General features: G+C 39.5%; 2 protein-coding genes across 3 annotated transcripts; one reads left to right on the top strand and one right to left on the bottom strand.

Annotated features, from left to right (window-relative positions):
* Window positions 1-2182: 2182 nt before the first annotated feature.
* arl4aa (ADP-ribosylation factor-like 4aa) lies at window positions 2183-5852 on the bottom strand. 2 transcript variants are annotated; one of them, XM_030750284.1, is made up of 2 exons: window positions 5768-5852; window positions 2183-3583 (listed from the first exon to the last, which is right to left on the bottom strand). In XM_030750284.1, exon 2 carries the CDS (start codon window positions 3479-3481, stop codon window positions 2879-2881), a length of 603 nt encoding a protein of 200 aa, XP_030606144.1. In that variant the 5' UTR covers window positions 3482-3583; window positions 5768-5852; the 3' UTR covers window positions 2183-2878. The 2 variants fall into 2 exon arrangements, with proteins under 2 accessions (XP_030606144.1, XP_030606143.1); XM_030750283.1 differs by lacking the exon at window positions 5768-5852 and adding an exon at window positions 5035-5258.
* Window positions 5853-6083: 231 nt separating this feature from the next.
* Window positions 6084-18481, top strand: LOC115794900 (uncharacterized). Its single transcript, XM_030750593.1, has 6 exons — window positions 6084-6101; window positions 12767-13669; window positions 13820-14017; window positions 15349-15559; window positions 17488-17664; window positions 17909-18481. Exons 2-6 carry the CDS (start codon window positions 12961-12963, stop codon window positions 17994-17996), a joined length of 1383 nt encoding a protein of 460 aa, XP_030606453.1. The 5' UTR covers window positions 6084-6101; window positions 12767-12960; the 3' UTR covers window positions 17997-18481.
* Window positions 18482-24492: the final 6011 nt, after the last annotated feature.

The following is a 24492-nucleotide window of genomic DNA, read 5'->3' as shown; positions in this document are numbered from 1 at the left end:
TGTGTGTGATGAAATCTGTGAAAAATGTTTGCAGCACTTTGTTACATCTATGCCATGAAGATTAATGCAGTTCTGAATGCAAAATGAGGTCCAACCCAGTATTTGTAAGGTGTAACTAATGAAGTGCCCAGTGAGTGCATGTTCCCAAGCAGCAGAGTTAACTGTAGATGTCCATGTCGTGTACGAGTGAACAATAACAAAAGAAACTAAATTAACTGGTAACAATTGTCCACATTCTTAAAAAAAAGTCTACTTTTATGTTACATTAAGGTAGAAAAATGTCACCACATGTTCAAGACTGGTCTCCATAAGGTACAGATACAATTGTACTCCTAAAGGTACAGTAAGGTACTGTTTTACTGAGTGAGTACAAGAGTAAGAAGTAACAAAGTACAGGGCAGAAGGAGCCCTTTATAAATACAATAAAAAGTATGTAAAATTAACTCCTGGCATATCCGAGCTTTAGAGTTTGATCAGGTCACTGCAGCAGAGCTGCTTTCTGTACACTTTATTTTGTTTTCCAGACACTAGAATCTCAGAACACTTCTGACTCGCTACTTGAAAAAGGATAATTTAATAATGCTTATAGACATATGTGTAAACACTGTATTTATCCTTACAGAGATATGTTTATAGACACATAAAAGTGTCCAAAAAGTGAAGCACTACGTGCTGTAGAACAGACGGTTGTAAGAAATCCCTGGTGAGTGTTTCAGTAGAAATGACCTGAGGAGCACACAAAGACAGGACACATAAACTTGATTTGCGCACACACAGAAAGCTGACGTGGCCTGCAGAGGGAGGGAAGTGGAATCAGGAAAAGTGTGAAAATATCTTTGCCCTTTGAGTTTCCTTCCTTGGCAAACAAGCAGGGAAGAGGCACCTGGGCTTCCAAATACAAAAACACGATTCATCATTTGACAAGAGTGAGTCAGTCTGGCAACCTGACAATCACGCAACCACAACAGTGTCCCATTGTTGCCATTGTTCATTCCTCCTCGCTGCCTTGCCATTATGTCCCATTCCCCTCTGCTTTTAAATATATGATGAAGCCACTGAAGATGTTTGATCAGAAAGTATTCCTTCATTTACTTCCCGCTGTCGCCCTTCAGTCATACAAATGTGTAAAATCTAAAGACGTAATCTGTAACAGACCTCCTGGGAAAGAGCCCCAAAACCTCACATTGAGGTTATAATTACGACATTTAATTGGAACAGATATTTATGTGGTGAGGAAGTTTGGTGATTTAGTCAGAGAGTAGTGCAAACTACCAATCTGCATCACACAGCTATTTTAGAGAGCCAGCTGCTGCTGCACCGGCCTGCCGGGCTTACAGTCATTAATTGTTTCAAAGGAATGGGAGAACAAATGGCGTTAACGCGGTGGGCAACGTGTCCTCCCCAACTGAGTCCAAAAATACTCGGTAATGCCCCTGGCTTCACGGTATCCTGCCCCAGCCTGTTGTGCTGGGTCAGGCCTCCAGACTGCCCTGACAACATTTTCAGGCTCTGAGGACAGCGTGTCTGAGCAGTAACGCATCAGTGCACTCCTTAGCCCAACGCACTGCAGGAACCAAAAGCAGAAACATATTCAAGCTTCTATTTTTACTGTGGAGAGACTTGTTTTGATTTTTAGATGATAATTTGAGGCCTCGGTGAAAACCAGGTTAGCTTTTCGTGTTTATGCTTTGCAGAAGGTTTAAACTGTGTGTCGTTAACACATTTGGAAACACTGAAACACGGACATGCAGCATTATCTGTAGTGGAAATACAAACTATGATAAGACATGTCAGAGTTGCCCTGCACACAATCATATAAATGGAACTTTAAGCTTTGGGTGTGTTCGTGTTCCACACAATTAGTGTGCAGGCTGCGTAAAATGAAACCGAAGGAAAAAAAAGTGACAATTAGAGGTCAGGTTGACTGAGCATGAATTTTTTTCCCTCTCTCTCAGAACATGCACATACAAAAGACCAACTAGTCCCGTAACATCAGCTAATCATTAGCTCCCGAATGCTTTAAAGGCTTGTTAGATTTGTGTAACAAACTGCTTGGTCTAATAACATTTATCTGAAGATCCAAGCCAGCTCCTTAAAGATCAGTCTGCCATGAATGAACCTTCATGTGGCTGCTGTTTAAATATAAACTCTTAAAATAACGGCCACTATACCACAGTCAATATTGCTCTACATGTTTTATTCAATAAAACATATTGCATAACCAGTCTAAAGACAATGTGGCCAATGTGGACCAACTACTGTTCAGTAGCATCTGCTGTACACATTTCTGCAAAATCTGACATAATTTGATCTTTTTAAAAACTCCATATGAAGTGATAACCTAAAGTGCCTTTAAAAAGAGATATGACAGCAAGCACACTCATAATAATGCAATAACGCATGATAATACTTTTCTTTCTTAAAGAAAGTCCAGTGTAAAAAACAAAAGTTATAAGGAACATATGAAACAGTAAAATAAATCATTGCTTAAGCACAACATTGTTCAGCTGTTCACCAATCAAGCCTTCATCTAATCAAAGCCTTTTCTTAAATTATGTTTGGTTATTGTTTGAAACAGACATCCTTAAAACAACTTCTACCACCCTTCCAGACCCCAAACCCTCAACTCTCTGTAACCCATACAAGCTCTTTATAACATACCCGCACATGTCTGAAACTTTCTCATCTTCATACTGCATTCCTTTTTGTTCACTTCCTGATCAACAGCATAAACATAAGACCAAGACTGGGAATCCTAAAGCTCAGTTTTGGACTGATAAAACTCAGCTTACTGAATCTGAACCTGCAGCTTAACAGGAGAAAATCTTTTTAGTTTTCCTTCACATAAAACAAGAGAAAAGTCGATCTCGTGACAGGTTTATCTCTTTTTTCTTTGCTGTCGGAGCATTTTTTTCCTTTTCAGGATCATCTCATAGAGTTTGTCCAGGCCATCCCTGAGTCCGTCTCCTATGATGGCGCAGGCTGGCTGCAGATGCCAGGGTGTAGCAGGGCCCAGTTCTTTCAAAGCCAGCAATTTTTCAATTTCAGCCAATCCCAGTGAGTTCCTCAAGTCCTGTTTGTTGGCCACCACCAACAGGGGCACTCCCTGGTTCTCAGAGGTCTTAGCAATTTTATGGAGCTCTGTTTTGGCCTCCTCCATGCGCTCTGCATCCACAGAGTCCACCACAAATATGATGCCATCTGTGCATCGCGTGTACGACTTCCACAGGGGGCGCAGCTTCTCCTGACCACCGACATCCCAGAAGTGGAACGTCACAGTCCTGTGGCCGCCCAGTGACACTTTGACCTTCTCTGCATTGAAACCTTTGGTGGGGACAGTGTTCACAAACTCGTTGAACTGCAGTCTATACAAGACCGTGGTCTTTCCGGCAGAGTCTAGTCCAAGGATGGCAATGTGGAAAGACTGGAAGAACGACATGTTTGAGAGGCAGCTAGGTTGTTCCGAAAATCCATTCCCCATCTTTTCTCATGGGGAAGGGCGGGTGAATTTGGAAGGATTGAGCCAAATGTCCAGCAGCAGTCCAAAGAGTCGTTTATATTCCAAAATGATGGCAGCAACTACCTGAAAACATATAGCATATTATTGTGAATGAAACAAAGTGGAAATTACATTAAATTTACCAAGATCTACTGTGTTAAAGACATCACTATTATGCTGTTATATGACTAACCAGACTAAAATGTAGTAACTCAGTGTACTGAACTGGGCGAGGGGGGGGTGTTCTTGGTTAAAATAAGCTTTGATTATACTACATCAACATGACGTCATAATAAATGTCAAAATAAATTCTCAAGAGAAATATTCACATGAATAACTCTTTAAGTTGGATGCATTTTGCTTCATGACTCCCTGAGTCGCAGAGGTACAAAAATCAAGCACCTGAATGCACCCAAGCCAGAAGAACTTCCCTGCTGTGACCACCTGACGAGCATGTGAACGCACAGTTAATGCTGCACTGATCTGAAAAAATACAATGGCTCAAATATCTGTAGTGGAATAGGTGTCCCGCTCAGGAGCCACACGCCACAGAGAAACAGAAAAACCACAGAAAACTAACTGACCTCGGCTGAACTTAACTTAAAGCTCACAACTGTTTGTTTTAGCCAGCGGATTATGTCAACATGCTTCCAGTCTCAGAGCGCAGCTGCCTCAGGGGCTTCCAGCAAAACCAAAGTGAAAGACATTTTACCAAAGGAGTAACTGGAGACCAAAACAGAGATGAAAGCAAAGCCACTACACGTGTATTTGTCAGCTGGACGACCTCCAAACGTTGCTCACTGAATGTGCAAAAGGTCAGATTTCAGTGCTTTCAGTTCAGCTGCCCCCAAGTGGCCAAAAAAAAAACACACACAAAATAAATAAAAACAAGTAAAAATGCAACTTTGAATATCAGAATATAAACACAACAGAAAGTCTTACTCTTCAAACTAGCGATAAAAAACATTTATCAGCATTCAAAAGACTGTTGAATTAAGTTTCCTTATTGTGCTGACTGTGGAAGTGTTGACATGTTTAGTCTTGTTTACTGAGCCTATTAGCTGATGTTCACAACAAACACTTTATTCCATAACATATAAATTAATTGACTTTTTGGTTCATGCAGAATAGCCATAAATCTCTACTCACTGAACGATAACGCAGCTTTTAATATCTATAGACAATTTAAAATAATTATTATGCTGATATAAATGTATCCGAGTTAAAGCATCATTTAATGTCGATTGATTAAAAAAAAATTACTTTTATTTACTACATTTCATACTGTCTGAAAGTCACTCAAAATGGAGCTCAAACGGGTACCTAAGTTCACATTAATGTAACTCGCTTGGATTTTCACTTCATGGTATAGCAATTTAAGTATTATACTATAACCCTAATTGCACTAAAATATTTGTTTTTAATCAACATATGAGTCTGCACTTAATCTGCAGAGGTGAGGTGTTGACATTTAAGGAAACGAAAATGCGTTTTTATTTCTCGTCAAAAAAAAAAAAAAAAATTGTGTTACCTACCCCTCCTATAATGATAAGATAATACGGCTAATCTCTGTGAACAGAACCGCGGTCCTCTTCTGCTTCTACGGCCTCTGAAATTCAACTCGCGGTGTTTCTTCTCCTCTTATTTCCGCAAAGACCGCAGCAAAATCCTCGCCAGAAACAAACACACCATGCCCGTCTGTCCTCGGTGTCCCGTGTGGATCTACCGCTGATGACACTGCTGCTGTGTGTGTTCCCGGCCTGGAACAACGCCCATACTGATAACTGCGGGACCGCGCAATTGGTGCGTGCCCTCCTTTCTCTGTCAGCTGATTGGCTAAAACAGCTGTCAATCACGGGTCTGCCCGGGAACGCAGATCACCTGTTGCTCTGACTGTCTGTCACACCATTTTACTCGGGACGTCAGTATTCTTTGATTTGTGAGCCGCAGTAAGAGGGTTTAAAAACACCGGAGAGGCGGCTTTAAACTAGCAACGTTTCATTAAGCGGCGGGTGCGCTTTAAACTTTAAAAGCGCTGCCCAGAAAATGCCTTTTGCATTTTTATTACATTCATAAATCTATTTTGTGAAGCAAATGCAGTTCACGAAGAGCTCAAAATACATTTCTAAGCGCTGTTCAAGTCAACAATCCAAGATTTTTATTATTTCCGGTATTTTAGTCTTGAAGAACAGTTTACAGAATGCTAAATAAGCCAGTAACTGTACGAGACAAAGGTTAATAACCATTATAAATAAAATGAATATCTACCTTTGATTCAGCTCAGGCAGTCAGTGTGGTTTCTCTTTCTGACCACGCAGCCCACGCCAGCTCAGTGTGTGTGTGTGTGTGTGTACGCGCGCGCACAGAAACTGCACCGCCCCTTTCGGCCGCGTGTTTTTGTTTGAAATGATTGGTCAGAGGGCAGGAAACGCTCCGCACTCAGTGCAGCCAAAGGATAACAAACTGTATTTGACCCTCAGCCACCGGCTTGCGTAACAGTCTCTGTGCTCAGCTATTCATAAGCCGATAATTGATTTGATTTATTTTCACACACAGAGAACAGAACAGAAAATAGTGGACAAAGATGGGGTAGCGCCATTTGGTATGTATCCATGTAAAATAGCTACAATATGCAGCATCCTGAAAATGGTACAAAACAACTAAAGCGCAACTTTAGATGAAAATATTTTATTAAAAAAAAAAGGCAACTAATGTACCATCGTGTAAAGGGGACTCATAATGATTGGGCAAATTTATTAAGTGAATTTTAAGCCATTTTTGAATAAATGGTATATTAGCGTTTTCTTCCTGTTGCTGAGCACTCAATGCATTTTAACATACAAAGCTACATTCACCCATTTATTTATCACTTATTCACACAGCAATTTATTTTATTCCTTCCAACCTTTTACTTATTACCCACACACTCACATCAGTGGAAAAATTGGAGGTATTTCTAATGTTAAAGAGCAAAAATAAATGCATAGAAATTTATTCAAAATGAGATGTGCAGAGGAGGGATATAATGTAGATATACTGGACACAGAATATACATATTATTAAATGTTGCACACAAATTGAGTCCTGAAAGAAGCTGGATATATTTAGATACAATATAACACAAAGTACCACAAAATACAGTAAAACTACCACAAAGTTTAATCACAATAAGATAATTTTCACATGCATGCGTTCAGGCTACAAATTTTTTTGTTTTTTTGTTTGTTTGTTTGTTTGTTTGTTTTTTTTTTGGGGGGGGGGGGGCATAATTTTTCTCATGAATTACAGAAGACCCAAATGCAACATGGTGAAAAGTTAGGATACAAAGGAACTGTGTCCCCTGTATCATAGGACAAGCTTGGAAAACAGGAGGATGAACAGTCAGATGATCGGATAAAGGGGAAGACAGGACTGTAAATACTCAGGATACTGACTGCATAATGAGACACACCTGGAGCAGGGGACAGACAACTGACAACAGGTGAAAGTAATTATGCTAATTATGCAGATGAAGGCAAACAGGGCAGGGCAGACAATCACAAAGAAGAGAAAAGAGGGAGTGAAACTACAAGACCCAACAGACAGCTAAAGTAAAACAGGTACTCACCAAAGGCAGACATAGAGACTTGGGGGCTGCCTGAAACGAGAAGAGATAAGGTAATCCATGAGGACAGAAACATTAACACACAAACCAGACAGAGTAACACTGGGGAGAATAATACAGTCAAGACATGAACCAAATCAACTGAAACTCCTCACTGCTCTCTTAGAGAGCCTCTAAAAACTGGAGCTACTCAAGGACCTTTTTCACTTTCAGGGACCCTTGAGGAACCTTTAGCAGGTAACTAGAGGTCATCTATAAATCAAGACAGGGTTACTGGAGAAACCTTACAAAAACTGTCCCAGGTAATCTTGTCTTTAAAGTTCTGTGTAGGGCTAACTGGCAAGGTACACCTGTGCTTAAATCTTTTCAACTTAAAGTCTTTTGTGTACATTACAACATAAAATTTATTTATAATTCAACCCTTTTTATCAGTTCTGATTTTGATGCATGACTAACAATGCAGGCAATCTTTTAATTTAGTCCAAACCTAAAATAATTCTTTAAAAACCTCATTTTTTTTTTTTTAAAACCCAGATAATATAGGGGATAATATAATGTTCATCTGGGGAAAGACCGATGCATGGCACGTCAGGATCAGCACTGGCAGAAGTCCATTTTTTTTCCCCCCACTGTCATATTTCTGTTCATCTGCCTGTGAATCGAGCCAAAGATGTGGAGTTTTTCTGCCTGTCAGATTTTAGTGTTTCCTGCGCTGTCACTGTGACATTAAGAATTTAAACGAAATAAAGGATTGCTGTTTGTGCTCAGCACACCAGACTCTGAGACTTGAACAGTTTTGCGGCTACAAAATTAAGAGAAATGCTAAAATTTAACAGGGAAATGTCCAAATAATACCTGTGCACATTACATCATGGAGGGTCTAACATTTTCAACAAACCACTGCTATGCTATTTAATGGATTTTTTTTTTTTTTTTCTTCAGTGACATCCTTTCATTTTATATTTAGTCTGAGTTTTGTGGCGTCACAGATGACTCATTAGATGCACACGTGTAGCTATTTCAGATATGCTCGAACATGTGCAGGCTTTACGTGTTTATAATTCTTGGTGTAGCAAATGAACAGCTGCCTGTGGCCCAGTTGGCATCATCATGCCACAGTCCATGCATGCTTTCTGCCATAAACTGAAATGCATGATGCGCAGTGCCACACAGTTAAACACAGTTTAAAGTACGATTCGTTGTAGAATCGTACTTTTGACAGTTTTTGACACTGTCCGTTAAACAGTCCTAAAATGTAACTTTATCTGAGTGTTTCTTAGACAGACCGACTAGTCTAAAGCTTTTTGGTCAGCAGGAACATCCCTACTCCTGTTGGCTAAGAACATATGGGCTCAGTAAAATTGGACAAAAGATTGGGGAAAATGTTGTATGTCAGAGTTGCAATTTCTGCTGTGACATTTGATTTCAGAATTTGCATGAACATGAAATCATAGATCAATCAGTGGTTCAGGCTGGTGATGGTGGTGGGGTTTCATAGCACATTTTGTCCCCTTAGGACCAACTAAGCATCACTTTAAACACCTCAGCCTACCTGAGTATTGCTGGACCAATCTTGTGATAGCTGCTCCCAGCAGGATACCATGTCACAAAGTTCAAATGACCTCAAACTGGCTTCTTGAACATGGCAATGAGGTGTCTGTACTCAAATGCTTCCATCACTAGATCTCAATCCAGTGGAGCATCTTTGGGATGTGGTAGAACAGGAGATTCCCGTCATCTGCAGCTGACAAATCTGCAGATACTGTGACACAATCCTGTCAGTATGGACCAAAATCTGAGGAATGTTTCCAGCACCTTGTTGACTCTATGCCATAAAAAAATTCTAAGGTGGTGCCAACAAGGTGTACCCAATGAAGTGAGTTCTCTATTTTAAAAAAATCTGTTTATTCAGAGCAGCTGGGTGTTGTATATGCACAGTAAATACACTTTAATTCCACAAAGGACCAGCAGATGGCAGCACAGCCTCATTAACATATTAGGACTGATTTATAAACTGAAAGGCAGTGTTAATTTTGACAGCAAATTTTGATTTAGTTTTAGTCATAGGCTTTGGACGAAAATGTAACTTAGTTTTAGTCATAATTTAGTCATCTGAATAGTTTGTCTAGTTTTATGCGACGAAATTATCGTAAGAATGTAGTCGACTAAATCTACAGTCGATTTAGTCGACTAAAATATAAAGGGTGTAAAATGTAAATCTTTTTCTTCAGTTCCCTTGAATTAGTCATTATACACACTTGCATAAACTTAAATATTTAAAGTTATGGAATATTAACATTAGCGTTTCACCTGCTTCCCACACACCTGATCATTAACACCACCTTACTGAGATAATCCGAGCGTTTTACAGCAGGACGCCCTGAAAGGTACAGGGCAGTGTTCAGGACTAAGATTAGGAAAGGCTAATCCACCGCGGTGTGGAGATTTTCTCTAAACACAATCGCTAAACTGGGAAAAACACTTTACCCTGCATGACATTAAAATGTATAATTACCTTTGCATGGAGATCTGGGTGACTGGTTTGCAGATGTTTAAGACTTGTCGTGTTTTCCCCCGAGATAGTCGCCCCACATGGTTTACACATCGTTTTGTTTGTCACAACGTCAAAGGACAAATGTGTCCATACATCGGCTCTTCTTTCTCCCTGCTGACATTGTTTACATCACTTAGTTCTATCGGAAGTAACGACCAATCACAGGCTAGTTTGGTCTTCCCGGGTTTAGAGCAAATTTGCGCAACTGTGCGTTTGATTGGATGTTTTCCTAACTTGTCCCGCCCTGTCACAAAATAAGTTCTGATTGGATTTCATCCCCGCCAAGCATTTTCATGTCGTTTTCATTCGTTGACGAAAGTGTGAATTTCGTTATAGTTTTTATCCATTTTAGGTAGTTTTTATTTATAGTCATGGGAGGAAAAAAAGGGTCGTTGACGAAAACTCACAAATATTTCGCCAACGCAATTAACACTGCTGAAAGGTGCAAAGTACGACTTGGCACGCAGGAATTAGTGCGATCATAGCCGTATCTTCCAAACGTGACTGCTCTCGTGTGGTTACAATAAAGAGAAACAAGGATGAAGAAATGTGTATTATGCAAATAAATTGGCTTATGTGCGTTAAGTGCTTGTCTTGTGGCACACAGTTACAAGTCTAGTTAAATTATTTATGGTCCAAACTTGATTTAAAAAATGTATGTTCTTAGCCTAGAATATATTACTCAAATACCAATAGTTAGTTTTGGGTGTATTCATTGTATTCATGCATTTTATTTGTAAATCAAAATTTACCCAGTACCTGCCCCAAATTATTTTACACTAATTCCTAATGTATCTGCTTATGTACACTGAATAGTTTCTACATGTATTTATATTAAAAACATTAAAATACCCTATAATAATTCTTCATTTGTTTCTATTCTTTACCATACTCAGGGATGATTTTTTTTAAATGAATTTCTACATTTGTTGCAGAAAATGATCCTAAAATTGAAGCGTGAATAAATCAATCTGAACAGTTTGACCTGGAAGATATCGGTCCCAGTGCTTTTTGCACTCCATGTAGCTTTAATTACTGACTCAGAAGGGTGATCGGTCCTGTGCTGCCATCTGCTGGAGCTAAGTGGAATCAACATATGCAGTGCTGGGTATTTATCAAGCAGCTGTTCTGCTGTTCTAGTAATTTATGATTGGATGCCATCTATTACAGCGTTGTATCAGCACACAGAAAATCTGGGGTGAGTTGGTCAGGCATTCTCTCAATTCACTAACACTGGCAATCAGGATAAGCAGTCAAATGAAGCTGGTTATCTCCCCAAGTTAACCCAGGGTTTCTGGACTAGGAATGCATTCACATGAAAGGGTGGCAGTGTAACATCTGACCAATCACATTGATTGATCAGTGTACTGGCAGCAGAGCTGCTGATTTTACAAAGGAAAAGTAAACTCTACTAGAAAATTATGAAGCGGTTACACACTATAGACTGTATATAACACAGCTGCTGCTGCACATGATCCAATGTGAGGAAATCACTGTACAGCTTAGTGTTAAAAATGCTTTAAATGTTTCATTAAGACTGGAAAAGAACTCGTATATTAAAGTCCATTTGACATGATTGTAAAAAGGTGATTTCTAGTGTTTCTGGGTAATCTTTGCTTATAGTGGTAAATTGACTGTAGTCAACAGGACTTATGAAGGGGGTCTATGAAACTTACCTATTTTGCAGATGTCTGACTCAGCATTTTTATACCCACATTAATCAATACAGTCCTCTTGGCCAGATCTCTTTATCCTAATTCATATATTAATGCTTTATGCAGCAATTTTGTTCTATATAGTTTACGGAGGGGGGGGGGGGGGCGGGGAATGAAGTTGCACCTAAAAATATCCTGTCCTATCTGAGCAGAGGTCTGAGCTTTTTTCCAGAAATGGTCTATTTTCCAGAGAATTTATGGTAAGCAGTGATTTCATACCAATTTAATCCTGAACCCAAAATGCTCCGCAGCAGCGACGTACCCCAGTATGAAGTGAACCACCTTCATAGCACAGAAACCCGAGTGTTAAACCCAAAGTTACCTGGCTAATAGTGGTGGGCGGATCTATCCAAATATCGATACCAGCGTTTGCATTGATATTGATCAATACCAGTGTAATAAGATCGATACTTCAGTTTAAGTTTCTCTCCTGTTTGCAGTGCTGCCGCTTCATCAAAGATGTAAGCTGACTGTTTAAGTGCCGCTCCTGTCACAGAGCAGGCGCACTTTGCTCCTCCCCCTCCCCACGGTGTTTTGACGTTATACCATCACGTGATACGCAACATATTTTTTTTATTTTTTATTTATCAATACAAAAAAATTGCTACAACTTCACACTAATATAAGAGAAAAAATAACATAGAAAAACAAAACAAAAAAACAAAATGACCACATTAAAAGATCTTTTAGATAATAACTCTTAAACAATACCTCCTTACAAAAGTCAGATTTTAGTAACAGGATAACTATATTATACAAATATTCACATGGATTACATGCAACATATTTTACTAGAGGTCTCAAACTCGGTCTCAAACTCCTGGCTCGCTGGACACTTCCGGCCCCACCCCTCCACAATTTGATATAAAAAATGACAATTTGGCCCTTTAAGTTACTTTTTTGACATTTCACTTTCCCCTCCAATTAAGAGGAGTTAGCAAAATGTCAAAAAAGTAACTATGAAATATTTTACCCTTCTGCAGAGGAATTCTTTCTGAATGTAGCGTACAATTGTATCTGAAGCAAAGGAACTGCTGTTACAGTTGATATAATTGAATTAAAGCTGAAAGTCTTCAGTTTGGATTTGAAAATCCACCGTGACCATGTACAGAGGCAAAACTATAAATGAACCTAACAATTTACAGACCTAACTATCTAAATTGTAACTGTTCAATAATCCACTTTAAAGAAATGTTTAAATATCTGTAATCGCCTTTAAACAAGCTTCTCTAAAGTCACAGGCATCAGGACCAAAGCTAATGTTGGGATGGAGTTTATCTGATATTACAGCCTTGAATAGCTGAAGGGCTTTTGAAGGCTTTCCTGAGTAGTTTTGGGCAAAAATTAAATTTTGAGAAGTTTAAGTGTGGTGTGTGCTGTTTCATTGTTTTTAGGCTGAGTGGAACACTGCTGCTCCTTCTACAGGTGCAGCCAACCTTTCAACAAATCTGCATTACTGTCAACGCCCAGGAGTAAAGCCTTATTGACTGGAAAGCTGCAGCCTCAGCATTAGTTGAATTTACATAAAGTGGGGAGCTAGACCAATGGATCCTTAAATAAACTTGCACCTGAAGCTCGAACAGTTAACATGGTCCAGGAGCTACCACATCTCCCACCTGAAGTTTGGCTCTTGTTGTTCAGGTACCTGAACACGGCAGAAAAACACATAGTCCGCCTCTGCTGCAAAGACCTCAAGAAGCTCGTCGACCACCCGTCCCTATGGAAGGACTACACAGTGTTTCTCGGCAGCCTCGTACGCTACACATCTGGCTTCTGGGACATGCTAAACCAGCGCAAGATTACCCGGGTTGCGGTGCGCCATTTACAGCCCAAAGATTGGCGATACCTCATCCAGTTCCTCCCATCACTCAGCAGCATTGTCTGTATTAGGGGACGGCAGCGGTACACAATTAAATACTTGCACTACTTGTCTGATTTCCCTGACCTGCAGGGTTTTGGGATACGAAATGCCGCCTGGGATGAGCCGCTGCTACTGCAGCTTCAGGTCGAGCTTCTAGCAGAGCGGCTGACCCACCTAAGCATTTGCAACATTGAGCTGCCCAGCACGAAGCATTTCCTCAACTGCGTGTCACAATTGGTCAACCTGCAGTATTTGCTGCTTCACCAGCTTCAATGTGAGGAGATGGACATGGTGAAGCTGGTGCCCTGTAACCTGTTCCACAGCCTGCTGCTGAACCTGAAGAAGCTCAAACACTTATCCTGGGGGATGAAAGCAAGACCTCTATTAGGGCAGTTGCCTGAGAATTACTTTTACCCCCTGGACCCAGAAAAGCCAGGTGAGCTCATGCACCGGGACAACATCTGAGTTTATCTGATTCTGTGCGCACTCACAGCCATAAGTCAAGTACATACTTAGTACTTTAAGTCTGTGGTGGCTGGATGGTCAAATCAGGCACGTCACATTAACAACTCCTTTGGTTCTACAGGAGCCTACGGTGGCCCAGCACTAACGGCTCTGGAGCTGATTAATTACCCAGAAACGGCCCTATCAGCGAACGCGCTGATGGGTCTGACCTCACTGAAGTCACTGTTTATCCGCTATGACTGCGTCTCAGAGAGCATCCCGTGCCGTCTGCAGTCCTGGCTGAGTACCATGCCACAGCTGGAATCGCTAACAATCATCGGTGAGTCACAACATTGCTCATGGATTTTAATGTTTATCACAAGTTTTTAGTTTAGTCTTGGGATGGCACGATACCGCTGTTATGTCCAAAACGGATTTTACATTTGGATATTACCAATACAAATCCAATTTATTTATTTTTATTTTTATTTTTTTTTAAATAACTAGATGCATTTTACGTAAGTCAAGTCTCTCGCACAACAATCGCTCTGTCACCTGAATCCTGTTGCTCCTATGTGAGAAGGTGATGCATTGGCTTATGGCATGTTGCAAGTTTCATTAGGGCTGCAACTATTGATTTAATTTAGTAAGAGTATTTATTATTCCATCAATTACGTAATTGGAGAAGAAAAACTTTTTTCATATTAACAGTTCATCTGCATATTAACATCCGTCTGCAGTTTTTCTGTGTGAGAAACAGGGTGGATGGAGCAACTACAAAGTTATTTTCTTCACTTGATGATCAGGTGGTTGAAGGTCCACCAGCTGTTTCCCAGTAAGGCTTTAATGGTGGTTACAGGGGTGAAAAAGCTTCTTTTGGACGCTAGAAAAACATTTCCTTCTGCTCCATCTGAGCTCACCGCCTCCCCACTCTATTCCAGTAGGTGGCAGTAATGCAGTTCTAAGCAAGTTTGGTCAACCGCAGACCCTCAAGAAGAAGACTATGAACCTTTTTTTTTTTTTTTAATCAACTTTATTTAACTCAGCAAGTGTAAACATACAAAGGATGAACCACAAAGAAAAACCAACGTTGTTTACATGTCTTAATAACACAAGTCTGTAAAAGAAAAAAAAAAAGTGAACCCAACCTAAATCCCTTAACAAAAAAAGGGGGGGCTAAGTCAAATCAGATGGAAATGAACCAGAAGAGCCCATAACTTCAGGGCTTTCGGACTTTTCATTAATTTGAGAGATTTGCAAAAAGCTTAAACTCATTCTTCCAATGACTTAAGGTGGGTTTAACTTTAAGACATTTGCATTTGTGAATAAAAAATTTCACCAGTAATATAATTAAGACAAAATCCTCCTCATTCTTGCTAAAAATGCCAAATTTAATAAACTGTATATTCAAAGAAGACTATGAACTGTAATTCAGCTAATGTGGGTGAAATGGTATTTAATGGATCGGATTGCATTTTTATTTATTTATTTTTATTCTTTCCCGATATCCGATCCAGTAATTTAGGTCAGGATCGGACCGATACTGACTGATTTTGGTATCCCATGTTTGCTTTTAAAAACCAGGATGCCACTCTAAAGAAAAGTGTGCCCCAAAAAGAGGCTCCAGGCCAAAACTGCTTCCTGTAACTCTGCTCATCCCTGGCTCCCTAGGTGGGAATTCTCTCCCCTACTACACCTCCACTTTTCCTCCCCATCTGAAAAGGCTGACCCTGAGAGTGCTTATATGCCTGAGTGACTTGGAAGCCATTGCAGACAAACTTAAGGAACTTGAACACCTCGACATGGATCAGAACCACTACTCCGGCAGTCTCTGTGAACTGCTCCCTACGCTGTTTCCTCAGCTCAGGACTCTGAGGATACGGTGAGCCTGACAGATCTTTTTATTTATTTATTTTTATATAATACCAGCCACTGAAACCTGCTAACCTTTTACTTCCCCAAAATAAGCAGTTTCTGTTAGACAGGGGCTGAGTGCACACTAGAGATGTCACCAAAAAGAATTCATATTTTTCAATACTAGAACTCTGAAAATGCTATTTGATGCTGATGCAGGCAGCATACATCTACAAGTGTTCTAATCTGTCCTTATTTGCTGAATGAGGAAGAAAACCATACAATATATTTTGCTTTTGCTTTGTTTTTTCTTGTTTTAAAACCTGGATGTGGTGATGCATGTTGGGTCTGCGTGCTCACTGGCTAACAGCTTGTCAATCACAAGTCATCAGCCAATGAGCATACCCCAAGTGATTATAAATCAATTTTTTTTAATCCAATATGAATCAAAATTTGTGACTGAGCTCATAAACTCTGCAGGAAAGTGTTTACAGAAGTCAAGAGAGCTTTTTTTTTTCCCCATGGACTTCTACATTAAGGGAAGTCTTTTTGCAACCACAGCTACTGCCATCTGGTGGTCTTCAGATAAAGGTTCAAAGCACCCCCACCACACAAGCTTTTTCTTTATTGGGGGGGGAATATAGAAAGTTCAGATGGAAAATGGCTACTAGTTCAACTGCCATGATGGCTTAAGAGGCAGTAAGATATGGTGTAAGGTAACTGTCAAAAAAAAGTGTATGCATTGGAGTCTAAATGTAAATCATAAATGTGCATAAATTTAAGATTTGTGGGTTTTATTTTTTTTCCAACTCATACATGGGAAATCAGAGGTTTTAGCTCTGAGAATACAAGTTACAAATACAAGCTACAAAGTTGCAACAATAGAAGCGCAAATCACAAATTTATGAATTCAATTCTCTACCTGTCGAACATACTATGGAGAGAAAATTGACTCAAAATATGCATTTGTAATGCTGGATCTGTAATTTTTTTGTAAGTTGTAAATAACATTTTGCGTGTAACTTCAGGCACTTGTAAATGTGTTCAAATACAAGTATTAAGAAATTACAAATATAAAATTCTCCGAATAACACTCAGATGACCCAGCTTTCCAGCAGCATTTAAACGCACCATGTACGCACGAATCTGGGAGCTCTACTGAAGCTGAAGTGTCTCAAAACTTTGTGCACTCCTAACCTGATTTGTACGTAACTGTCAGGTGATTCGTGGACTTGTATTTAACGGTTTGTATGCGTACTTTTATTTTGTATTCGTGATTTCTTAATATTTGAACACACATTTACAAGTAACTGAAGTTAAGCACAAAATGTTACAACTTACAAAAAAATTACAAATCCATCATTACAGACATATTAAGTCAGTTTTCTCTCTGTACGTTTTAGTCAGTTGCTGTTGTTGAGTCATACTGAATGGAACATTAAGTCCATTCTATAAATTAGTCATCAGTAGTATTAAAAAGGAAGATGAGTTTCAGATCGTCCCTCACTCATCACATCTGGTTAGGAAAAAATAAACATGGCGAATATTGCTCAGTTCCAGGTTTTGTAATGGGACTTCATAAACCCATGGGGTGATGTCACGGTTACTTTGTCCATCTTTTAGTGTCTAGGGTCCAAATACAAGATGCCAAGAAAACTGGAACAATTTCCTTTCTGGGTTCATTTTGTTGATACTGTATTGATCCCACAATGGGGAAATTACAGTTGGACAGTGTTCTGATTTGCAGTGAGTGCTTTTGTTTTTCTTTAAGGGGTACTATCCTGTCCTTTATTCTGCAAATCTGCATATTGTAAAACATGTTGGCATTTTCTTTTGTGGAGAAAATGCAACCCAAGCATTAATCTGCTGAGGCATTACTAATTTTTATTTCTAGTTGTCCCAACACTACCAGACCCATCAGGGTCTAAAATGAGTGGTTTTTCTCATCTCCTGTAGATTTTACCGTGAGGCACCACAGAGAGACCTGCTTTCCCTCAATGCGCTGAGCCGCCTGGAGCGGCTGGAGCTGATCGTGGAGCGCTCGTACGTTCTCAGAGACCGCAACGGCCACCTCTGGCCAACTCCGGCTTTGCAGGAGCTGATCGGGGAGCTGCGACAGAGCTCCGGGAACAGGTTCAGCATCATCACCAAAATGCGAAAAAGGGATCTTTTTCGAGAATGTGGCTGTGTGTGGGAAGGGGATGGTAATTAGGTGGTGCTCTGAATGTGAGCAGTGCCATAGGCGAATTTTTTTTCTTTTTTTGACATAAACGTTTCAAAGTCGTCAATACTACAAACTGCAGTATTCACAGCAGTGGGGTTACTGAACAGTCAAACTTCAGTGCCCTAGCTGACCTATTTATACCGTCTCTTGTAGATCCAGCAGCAGTGAATCCTGTTTGAGACGTTTTTCTGAGGTGCACCTGTATGTCTACGATATTAGCCCATACTGTCCTGTTGGCTGACATCCGCAAATAAGGATATTTACAGAGATCACGCGCTGCTGATATTTACATGTTGCCTTGGTTTAATATTTTAGAAATGGTGCTGAAAAAACTTTAAAACAGGTCAGGTTTTGTTTTTGTTTTTTTTTCCTCCCTCCCACAACAGGAAAAGCAAAAAATTATCATCTGGCTTTTTAAGCATGTTTTCTGACCCAGCAGACCAGTCAAAGCTGCTGCTTTCTCGGTGCAAAAAAACGTTGCACATGGTTAAAATGATGTGACGCAAAATCCAGCGTCTCCAAACATGTTGCACATGATACATTTTCAGGTTGTGTGAGTTGTACTGAGAGCTGTATTTTCTTGTGGCCAGTTGTCGTGCACATGCTGTTAGCCCTTTTTGCTAACAGACATTTTACACTGTTTTTATAGATCAAACCCTTTGACAGTTTGATAACACATGGCAAGGTGGTCTCTAACCCTTTTTAGCTTGTTTTTACTTTTATTGATGTGACTGAACATGACTTTATTTTTAATGTTTGTGGTTATTAGTAGACTTGGTGAACACCATGCCTTTTTATTTAAAAGGAAGGTGAATTTTTAACTTTAGTGTATGAACAAAGTCCAAATAAACTTGTGAGGGGAAAATAAACTGAACACTGAAACCAGATTTTTCTGAGATTTACTGACACATGTGCAAAGGGATCAGTACAGCAGTAACAGTCTGCACACCAACAATGATGCAGAAAAAGGGGAAATTATGCCTCCGTTATATAGATTCTGTATTTAGTGCCACAAAATTCCATCCACAATACAAATTTTGGTGACTGTTAATTTGTGGGCGACGTATGTTGAATGTGACATGAAGTGCAAACAGATGTAACATTGCATGGGCAGGGGAATGACGTGAGCATAAAACATTAGAATCAAAATAATTGGGTTTTTCTTTAACATACAACAATTAACATCTACATGTGTGACATGTTTCAGCCATTCAGATTGGCCCACCTGTTAAGGAGAGGAGGGGGTACACAGATCTACAATCATTACAAGAAGGGAGTTCTTCTCACAGCCAAGCAGGCACCTGCCACATCAGACGCAGTGCCTCCTGACCTCAGACACAGCGTACAGTTAACTGATTTCTCTCTTCCCACACTCTTCTTACAAGGAAATGTCGTCTTTCAAAACAAATGTTAAATTAGGTTTCTCATTACTGAAATTGTTGCCCTCACTACCAGATTAAAAGCCATTAAATGTATACAAAAGCAATGACGGTGGGCAGCTGTGGCACAAAGTGGGGCCGGTCATGGGTGGCTCCATTTCCTCTCGACACCTCAGGCAAAATGCTGAACTCCAAGCTTCCCCAGGTGCATGAATCAGATTATGTGCTTGAATGTGACACAAAGCATTTGGGCATAGAATAAAGTGTGGGTGAGTGGGGGTTGTAGTAAAAGGTGCTTTAAGTGCTCAGTTGGAGTAGAAGCGTGTAAGTACCAGTCCACTTAGCAGTAAATCAGGCCCAGAAGCCAACTCTGGGATTCAGCTGATGGTGACTTGCTGTGATTCTCACAGTCCACTGCTGCTTGAACTACTACACCTTTAGGTGTGATAGCAGTTATTTCAAGCATATAGAAAAAGGTTTCTGGTACATGCTCATCTACTCCAAAGTGCACGAAGAGGAGCATAAAGTACTTATACTGCACTTGTAATATTTGTGGGAATTTAATCTCCAGTTATTTCCCAGTTGTAAAGCTCAACAGTCCAGACGCTGAAAACGGTGGAGCAAACATAGCTTGGAAGCAGTTTATTTTAAATGCGACTACAAAGTGAGTAAAGTGTTTGAACAGGAGGTGTTGCGAGACTCTTACTGAACGGGTACGAATGAAACCGGCATTATCAAATAGGAAGAAAATCCCTGGAGGGTGATTCTCTCCCATTCCCAACCAGCATTTTGCATTATTATGGGGCTGAATCTCCTGTTTATCAAAGTTTGCCCCATTTAAAAACTCTAGAAACTGTAAGTAAATAGTTCTACTCTAATAACAATCACCTTTCCTCGCCCCTCCCACCATGTGACCAATCATTTTCCTCATAACTGCCACGAAAGTTGTTTGGATCCGCCCCTTAATTAACGAGAAATGCCTTGCAGCGGAGCAGCAACACTAAGTCAGCATTTAAATATTATAAATTTAAGTTGAATAACTCAAACTGTGTGTTTACCTGCAGCAGCAGAAAGCTAAGTATAAAAGTATGTAACACAGCTAACTTTCAAACATAAGCAGTAATTACCTAAATCACAGACCTCATAAGCTGTGTTTAATGTTTTGGCTCTGATACAGTAAATTATCAAAGTTTAGACTAAATCAATCTTATCAGAAGCTTGCTCAGGGGTCGCAAATCAGTAACAGGCTAAGACAGTATTAAAAGGGCCTGCATACATGTAGCTTTATAGGTCTGTTTCAAAGCAGGCCTATACATGCTATTATTTTCATCCTGCACTTCAGTTGTTTTGATGGTAATAAGTCAAAAGTTTTAATCATGATAATCTATGTGTCCCTTTATATCACATTAACTAAACTAGACTTAAACACTTTTGCAGCTCCATACAGACTATTGATCTCTGAATTAGGTGGTATACTTGATGGGATTCAGATAACACTTGTGTTAGTCTGTTTGCAAAAATCTGTGCAGTTAAGATAAGAGACTCCTATGCAATTAATACGTTTTATTCACACACATGCATCTATTATTAAATGTCTAGAACAGGTTGTGGCTGCTTTGCATGTGTGAACTGGCTGCATTTGTAACGAGTACACAAAAATGATGGACAGCTTTTTGTTCCGGGGGTTTAGGGAGCGTGTGTGGCTCTCTGCCTGCATTATAAATACAGACCGGAACCAATTAATCTTGTAAAGATTGGTTTGGTTTTTCTTTCAAATATGTAGATCCTGAACATGAACTCAAACTCCTGCTCTAACCTCTGGTCTTTGTCTAATAGCCATATGAAATTATCTCATGGGCCGTATAAAGTTAGATCGCGGGCCAGAAGTGGCCCAGGGGCCTTGAGTCTGACACATTTGAGCTAGAAGATTTCTGAAAATGACGAGAAAACGAGCTACACTTTTTGAATGTTTTAATAAACCAGCAGCCCCTGAAGTCACAGAGGCAGCTTTAGAATAACCTGCCAGTATGATAGACATATTGAGTCGGTTCATCCTGTTTTTTTCTATAGTACTTCTGTACTTACTACTTAATACTTAAACATGTTTTGCTTTTATACTTTTTTATAAATTCTACATGTTTGTAATACAAAGCCAACTGTTGTACAGTTTGTTGTGCATTTATTCAAATGTAAGCATGTTAAGTAACGTTAAATATGCTTAAAAAATCAAAATTGTCTATTACATTGTACTAACCCGTGTATTTTTGTTTCTAAGCACAGTATACCCACTACAAAAAATGTAGACTACACCACTGCACGGAACACACGCCGAACACAAATAAAACCTGCTGCACGCAAAGAAAACGTTTTACACACTGTACTCAGACATCGCACACACACACACACACAAAACATATTTTACAAACTGTCCTCGAGCACAAAATGATCTCTCTCGAATACAAAACAGCTTTTCCTCGCGTGCGAAACAGTTCCGGGGTAAGTTTGTGCCAAAAGTCACGTGATACGCCAAAGTCACTTTCCATCCTCGCCAGCAGGGGTTGCTATTTGTTTGTTTTAATAAAAAGGTCAACCTTGCTACATTTGTTGTGTTTTTCCGCTTTTGATTTTGAATAATAGTGCCATCTAATGGCCAATGGCCGTAAGCAGCAAGGAGGTTGGGGAAGCCGCCGTGTCATGCTCGGCCCTTCAAGGAGAAAACAGATCTTGATATCATCTGTGAGCCTTGGCAATTCATAATCTGTAAGTGTAGAACCGCACAATATGTTGTCTTATGTTAGGTAACATTTTGTCTGTTTGTAGTTTCCTAGTTTAAGTGAGAATAAGCTAATGCTACTAGCCTTTAGTTCTGTCTATGCTAGTCTTGGCTAAAGCGCGCTGAATGTGTTTATTATTTATTTATTATGTTTATTAGTTTATTTGTATAATGACTTGCGACGTGGATGTTAATTTGTTTTGTGACAAACCTCTTTCTTTTATTTATATATATATATATATATATATATATATATCCCCTCGATTCTCTTTTGTTACAGTTTTACAGTAAAAATTGGGTCTCAGTAAAGAACAAAAGACGTTACATCATCTCGTCATTGCTGAATCATTAATGTTTAGCTCGCTGTCTAGGTTAATTACACAACAGTTAACTGAGGGCAGAAGAACTATATTAAATGTTTTGACCTGCAGCTGTTGCTGTATGCAGTTATATCTGATAATCAAGGTCAAAAATCCTGGATTGTACATTATGTCAATGTTTATTTTTCCATAGGTCTGCTATTGAATTCATCCATTTCCTCAGCTAGTTATAACAAAATACATGGACTGTTGCTTTCATCTTAATGATGAACAATCCAGGTAAGCCTTTGGAAATGTGTTCATTCTGATTATCTAAAGTTAGTAACCAAGAATTTAAGTCCTTTAGGGAATAAAGACTTACTGAAAGGGTATGTTATGCTAAGTGGAATATAAAGGAGTGTTTAATTGTCCCAACATGTTTGTATTCTTACTCAATTTTAATAAGTCACACACAACCAGTTTCCATAACTTCAGCATTTTAAAACGTTTACTCAGTACCGTATACAATTGCACCTTTTCACCTACCTTTTCATGCAATGAATACATTAATACATCAGCTGAGATACATTTCCCTAACCTGAAGAGCTGATTGTACTGTTTGAGTAAATCAAAGTAAAATTTCATCACCTTCCTATAATAATGACCAAGTCATTTTTTGCCAATAGTTTTTTTTTGTTGTTGTTAGCTGAATCATCTTTTGGCAATAAAGAGGTGGTGAGTTTTTATATAAAATAACTTCTGGCAAAAAATGACTTAGGCGATTATTTTAGGAAGGTGACGAAAAACATATTATATTATACTGCGATGTCTGAGTACAGTTTGTAAATGTTTTCTTTGCGTGCAACAGGTTTTATTTGTGTCCGGTGTGTGTTCCTGGGGTGTGCAGCATGTGTTCTCTGCGTGCAACCTTTCGGCAGGAAATTAACTCCATATAACTGTCCACTCGAGATCACGTGCAACCCAAACTGAAGGATTTCTTTCCTGTGTGTGCTGCTCTACCAACACACCAACAGATATTTGCTGATCGTGTCTCAGCAGATGCAAAGAGAAAACTCTTCTGATGGTAACATGAAGGCAGGATTGGCCTCTGCAATCTGCACCTTCAGATTTCTCATCTATTAATCTGTTTCCTGCAGCTATTGTGCATTCTGCTGTACCACTGGGGCCCCCAAACATTTGCCAATGCCTGCAGCCACTGCTGCCAACAACAGTTCTGCTCAAACCTTCAGCCTGATGTGAATGTGGCAGTGAAGCAGAAAACTGCTGAAATCAAGCATCCATGGTGTGGAGAGCAGTTTGAGCTGTTTCTCCGATTCTCTGACTTATAAAACACTGATTCTGTAAATCTGCAGCCACTCAAATATTTATGATTGGTTGTTAGGAAAAAGAATCTCTTGAAAACAGAGGAAACCTGCAGGACGTTGTACTTAAAAGCAGACTTATATGAAAGAAATATGTCGGTTATTCTGTTGTGTGTCTGATACTCATTTTAAATTCTTAGAAGAGAGAAAATAAGTGGAAATGTTATAAAACCGATTAAATAGCTCTAATATTTATGGTCATCTCGATACATCTCTTGATCTGACAGTGATCTAAAACACCACAGATGCTGGTTGGAAGCGTCTATGGTTTTGTGCTTTGCCTGTTTTGCTATTTCAGCCTTTAATTCACAGAACCTTCAGCAGCTACAAGTGTGACTCCATGCAGACTTGGATTCTTCACAGTCGGGGGTGGAATACACACACACACACACACACACACACACACACACACACTGGAGTTGTTTAGGCACAGGTAGACACAATTACAAAGGCAGAAAACAATAGTCAGTAAGCAGAGACACACAATGTCAGGATAACTCTCAAAACAGGAAAACAAAGAATGACCTAAATTCAAAATCTTAAATAATACTGACACATGCTGATGGGTGGGGCTTATAGTTTTGGATAAGGGGCTCCATGCAGATGTATTTAGCTTTTTTGATAGTGAAGGTGCCAACCCCTGAGTTGGCTGATGTACAGTATGGGTTAGCCTGATTAGCTTGCAAAGTGTTGTATAGCTGAGACATCATGTAATAACAGTGACATTATTACAAAGCATTTGATACACCTAGTTTAATACAAGTTGGAAATAAAATATCTGTGGTTTACCAAAGTAACTTTTTTTTTTAATTATTCATTACTTGTATACCCCAATTAGCTAAAAACAAATACCATAACAGTTTGTGTGGCTCTGTCAGTGTATTTAAGATGTTTTCTAAGTATA

The sequence above is a fragment of the Archocentrus centrarchus genome, chromosome 16 (assembly GCF_007364275.1).
Source record: "Archocentrus centrarchus isolate MPI-CPG fArcCen1 chromosome 16, fArcCen1, whole genome shotgun sequence".
In the NCBI taxonomy this organism is placed as follows: Eukaryota; Metazoa; Chordata; class Actinopteri; order Cichliformes; family Cichlidae; genus Archocentrus; species Archocentrus centrarchus.
The sequence above is the reverse complement of the archived record's forward strand: the minus strand, read 5'-3'. Positions and strand labels throughout refer to the sequence as shown.

Excerpts from the sequence above, each read along its gene's own strand:
- arl4aa (XM_030750284.1), bottom strand. The coding sequence starts at position 3,481 with ATGGGGAATGGATTTTCGGAACAACCTAGCTGCCTCTCAAACATGTCG.
- LOC115794900 (XM_030750593.1), top strand. The coding sequence starts at position 12,961 with ATGGTCCAGGAGCTACCACATCTCCCACCTGAAGTTTGGCTCTTGTTG. Across the intron at positions 13,670-13,819 it reads CCTGGACCCAGAAAAGCCAG|GAGCCTACGGTGGCCCAGCA; the intron begins GTGAGCTCATGC and ends TTGGTTCTACAG. Across the intron at positions 15,560-17,487 it reads CTCAGGACTCTGAGGATACG|ATTTTACCGTGAGGCACCAC; the intron begins GTGAGCCTGACA and ends CATCTCCTGTAG.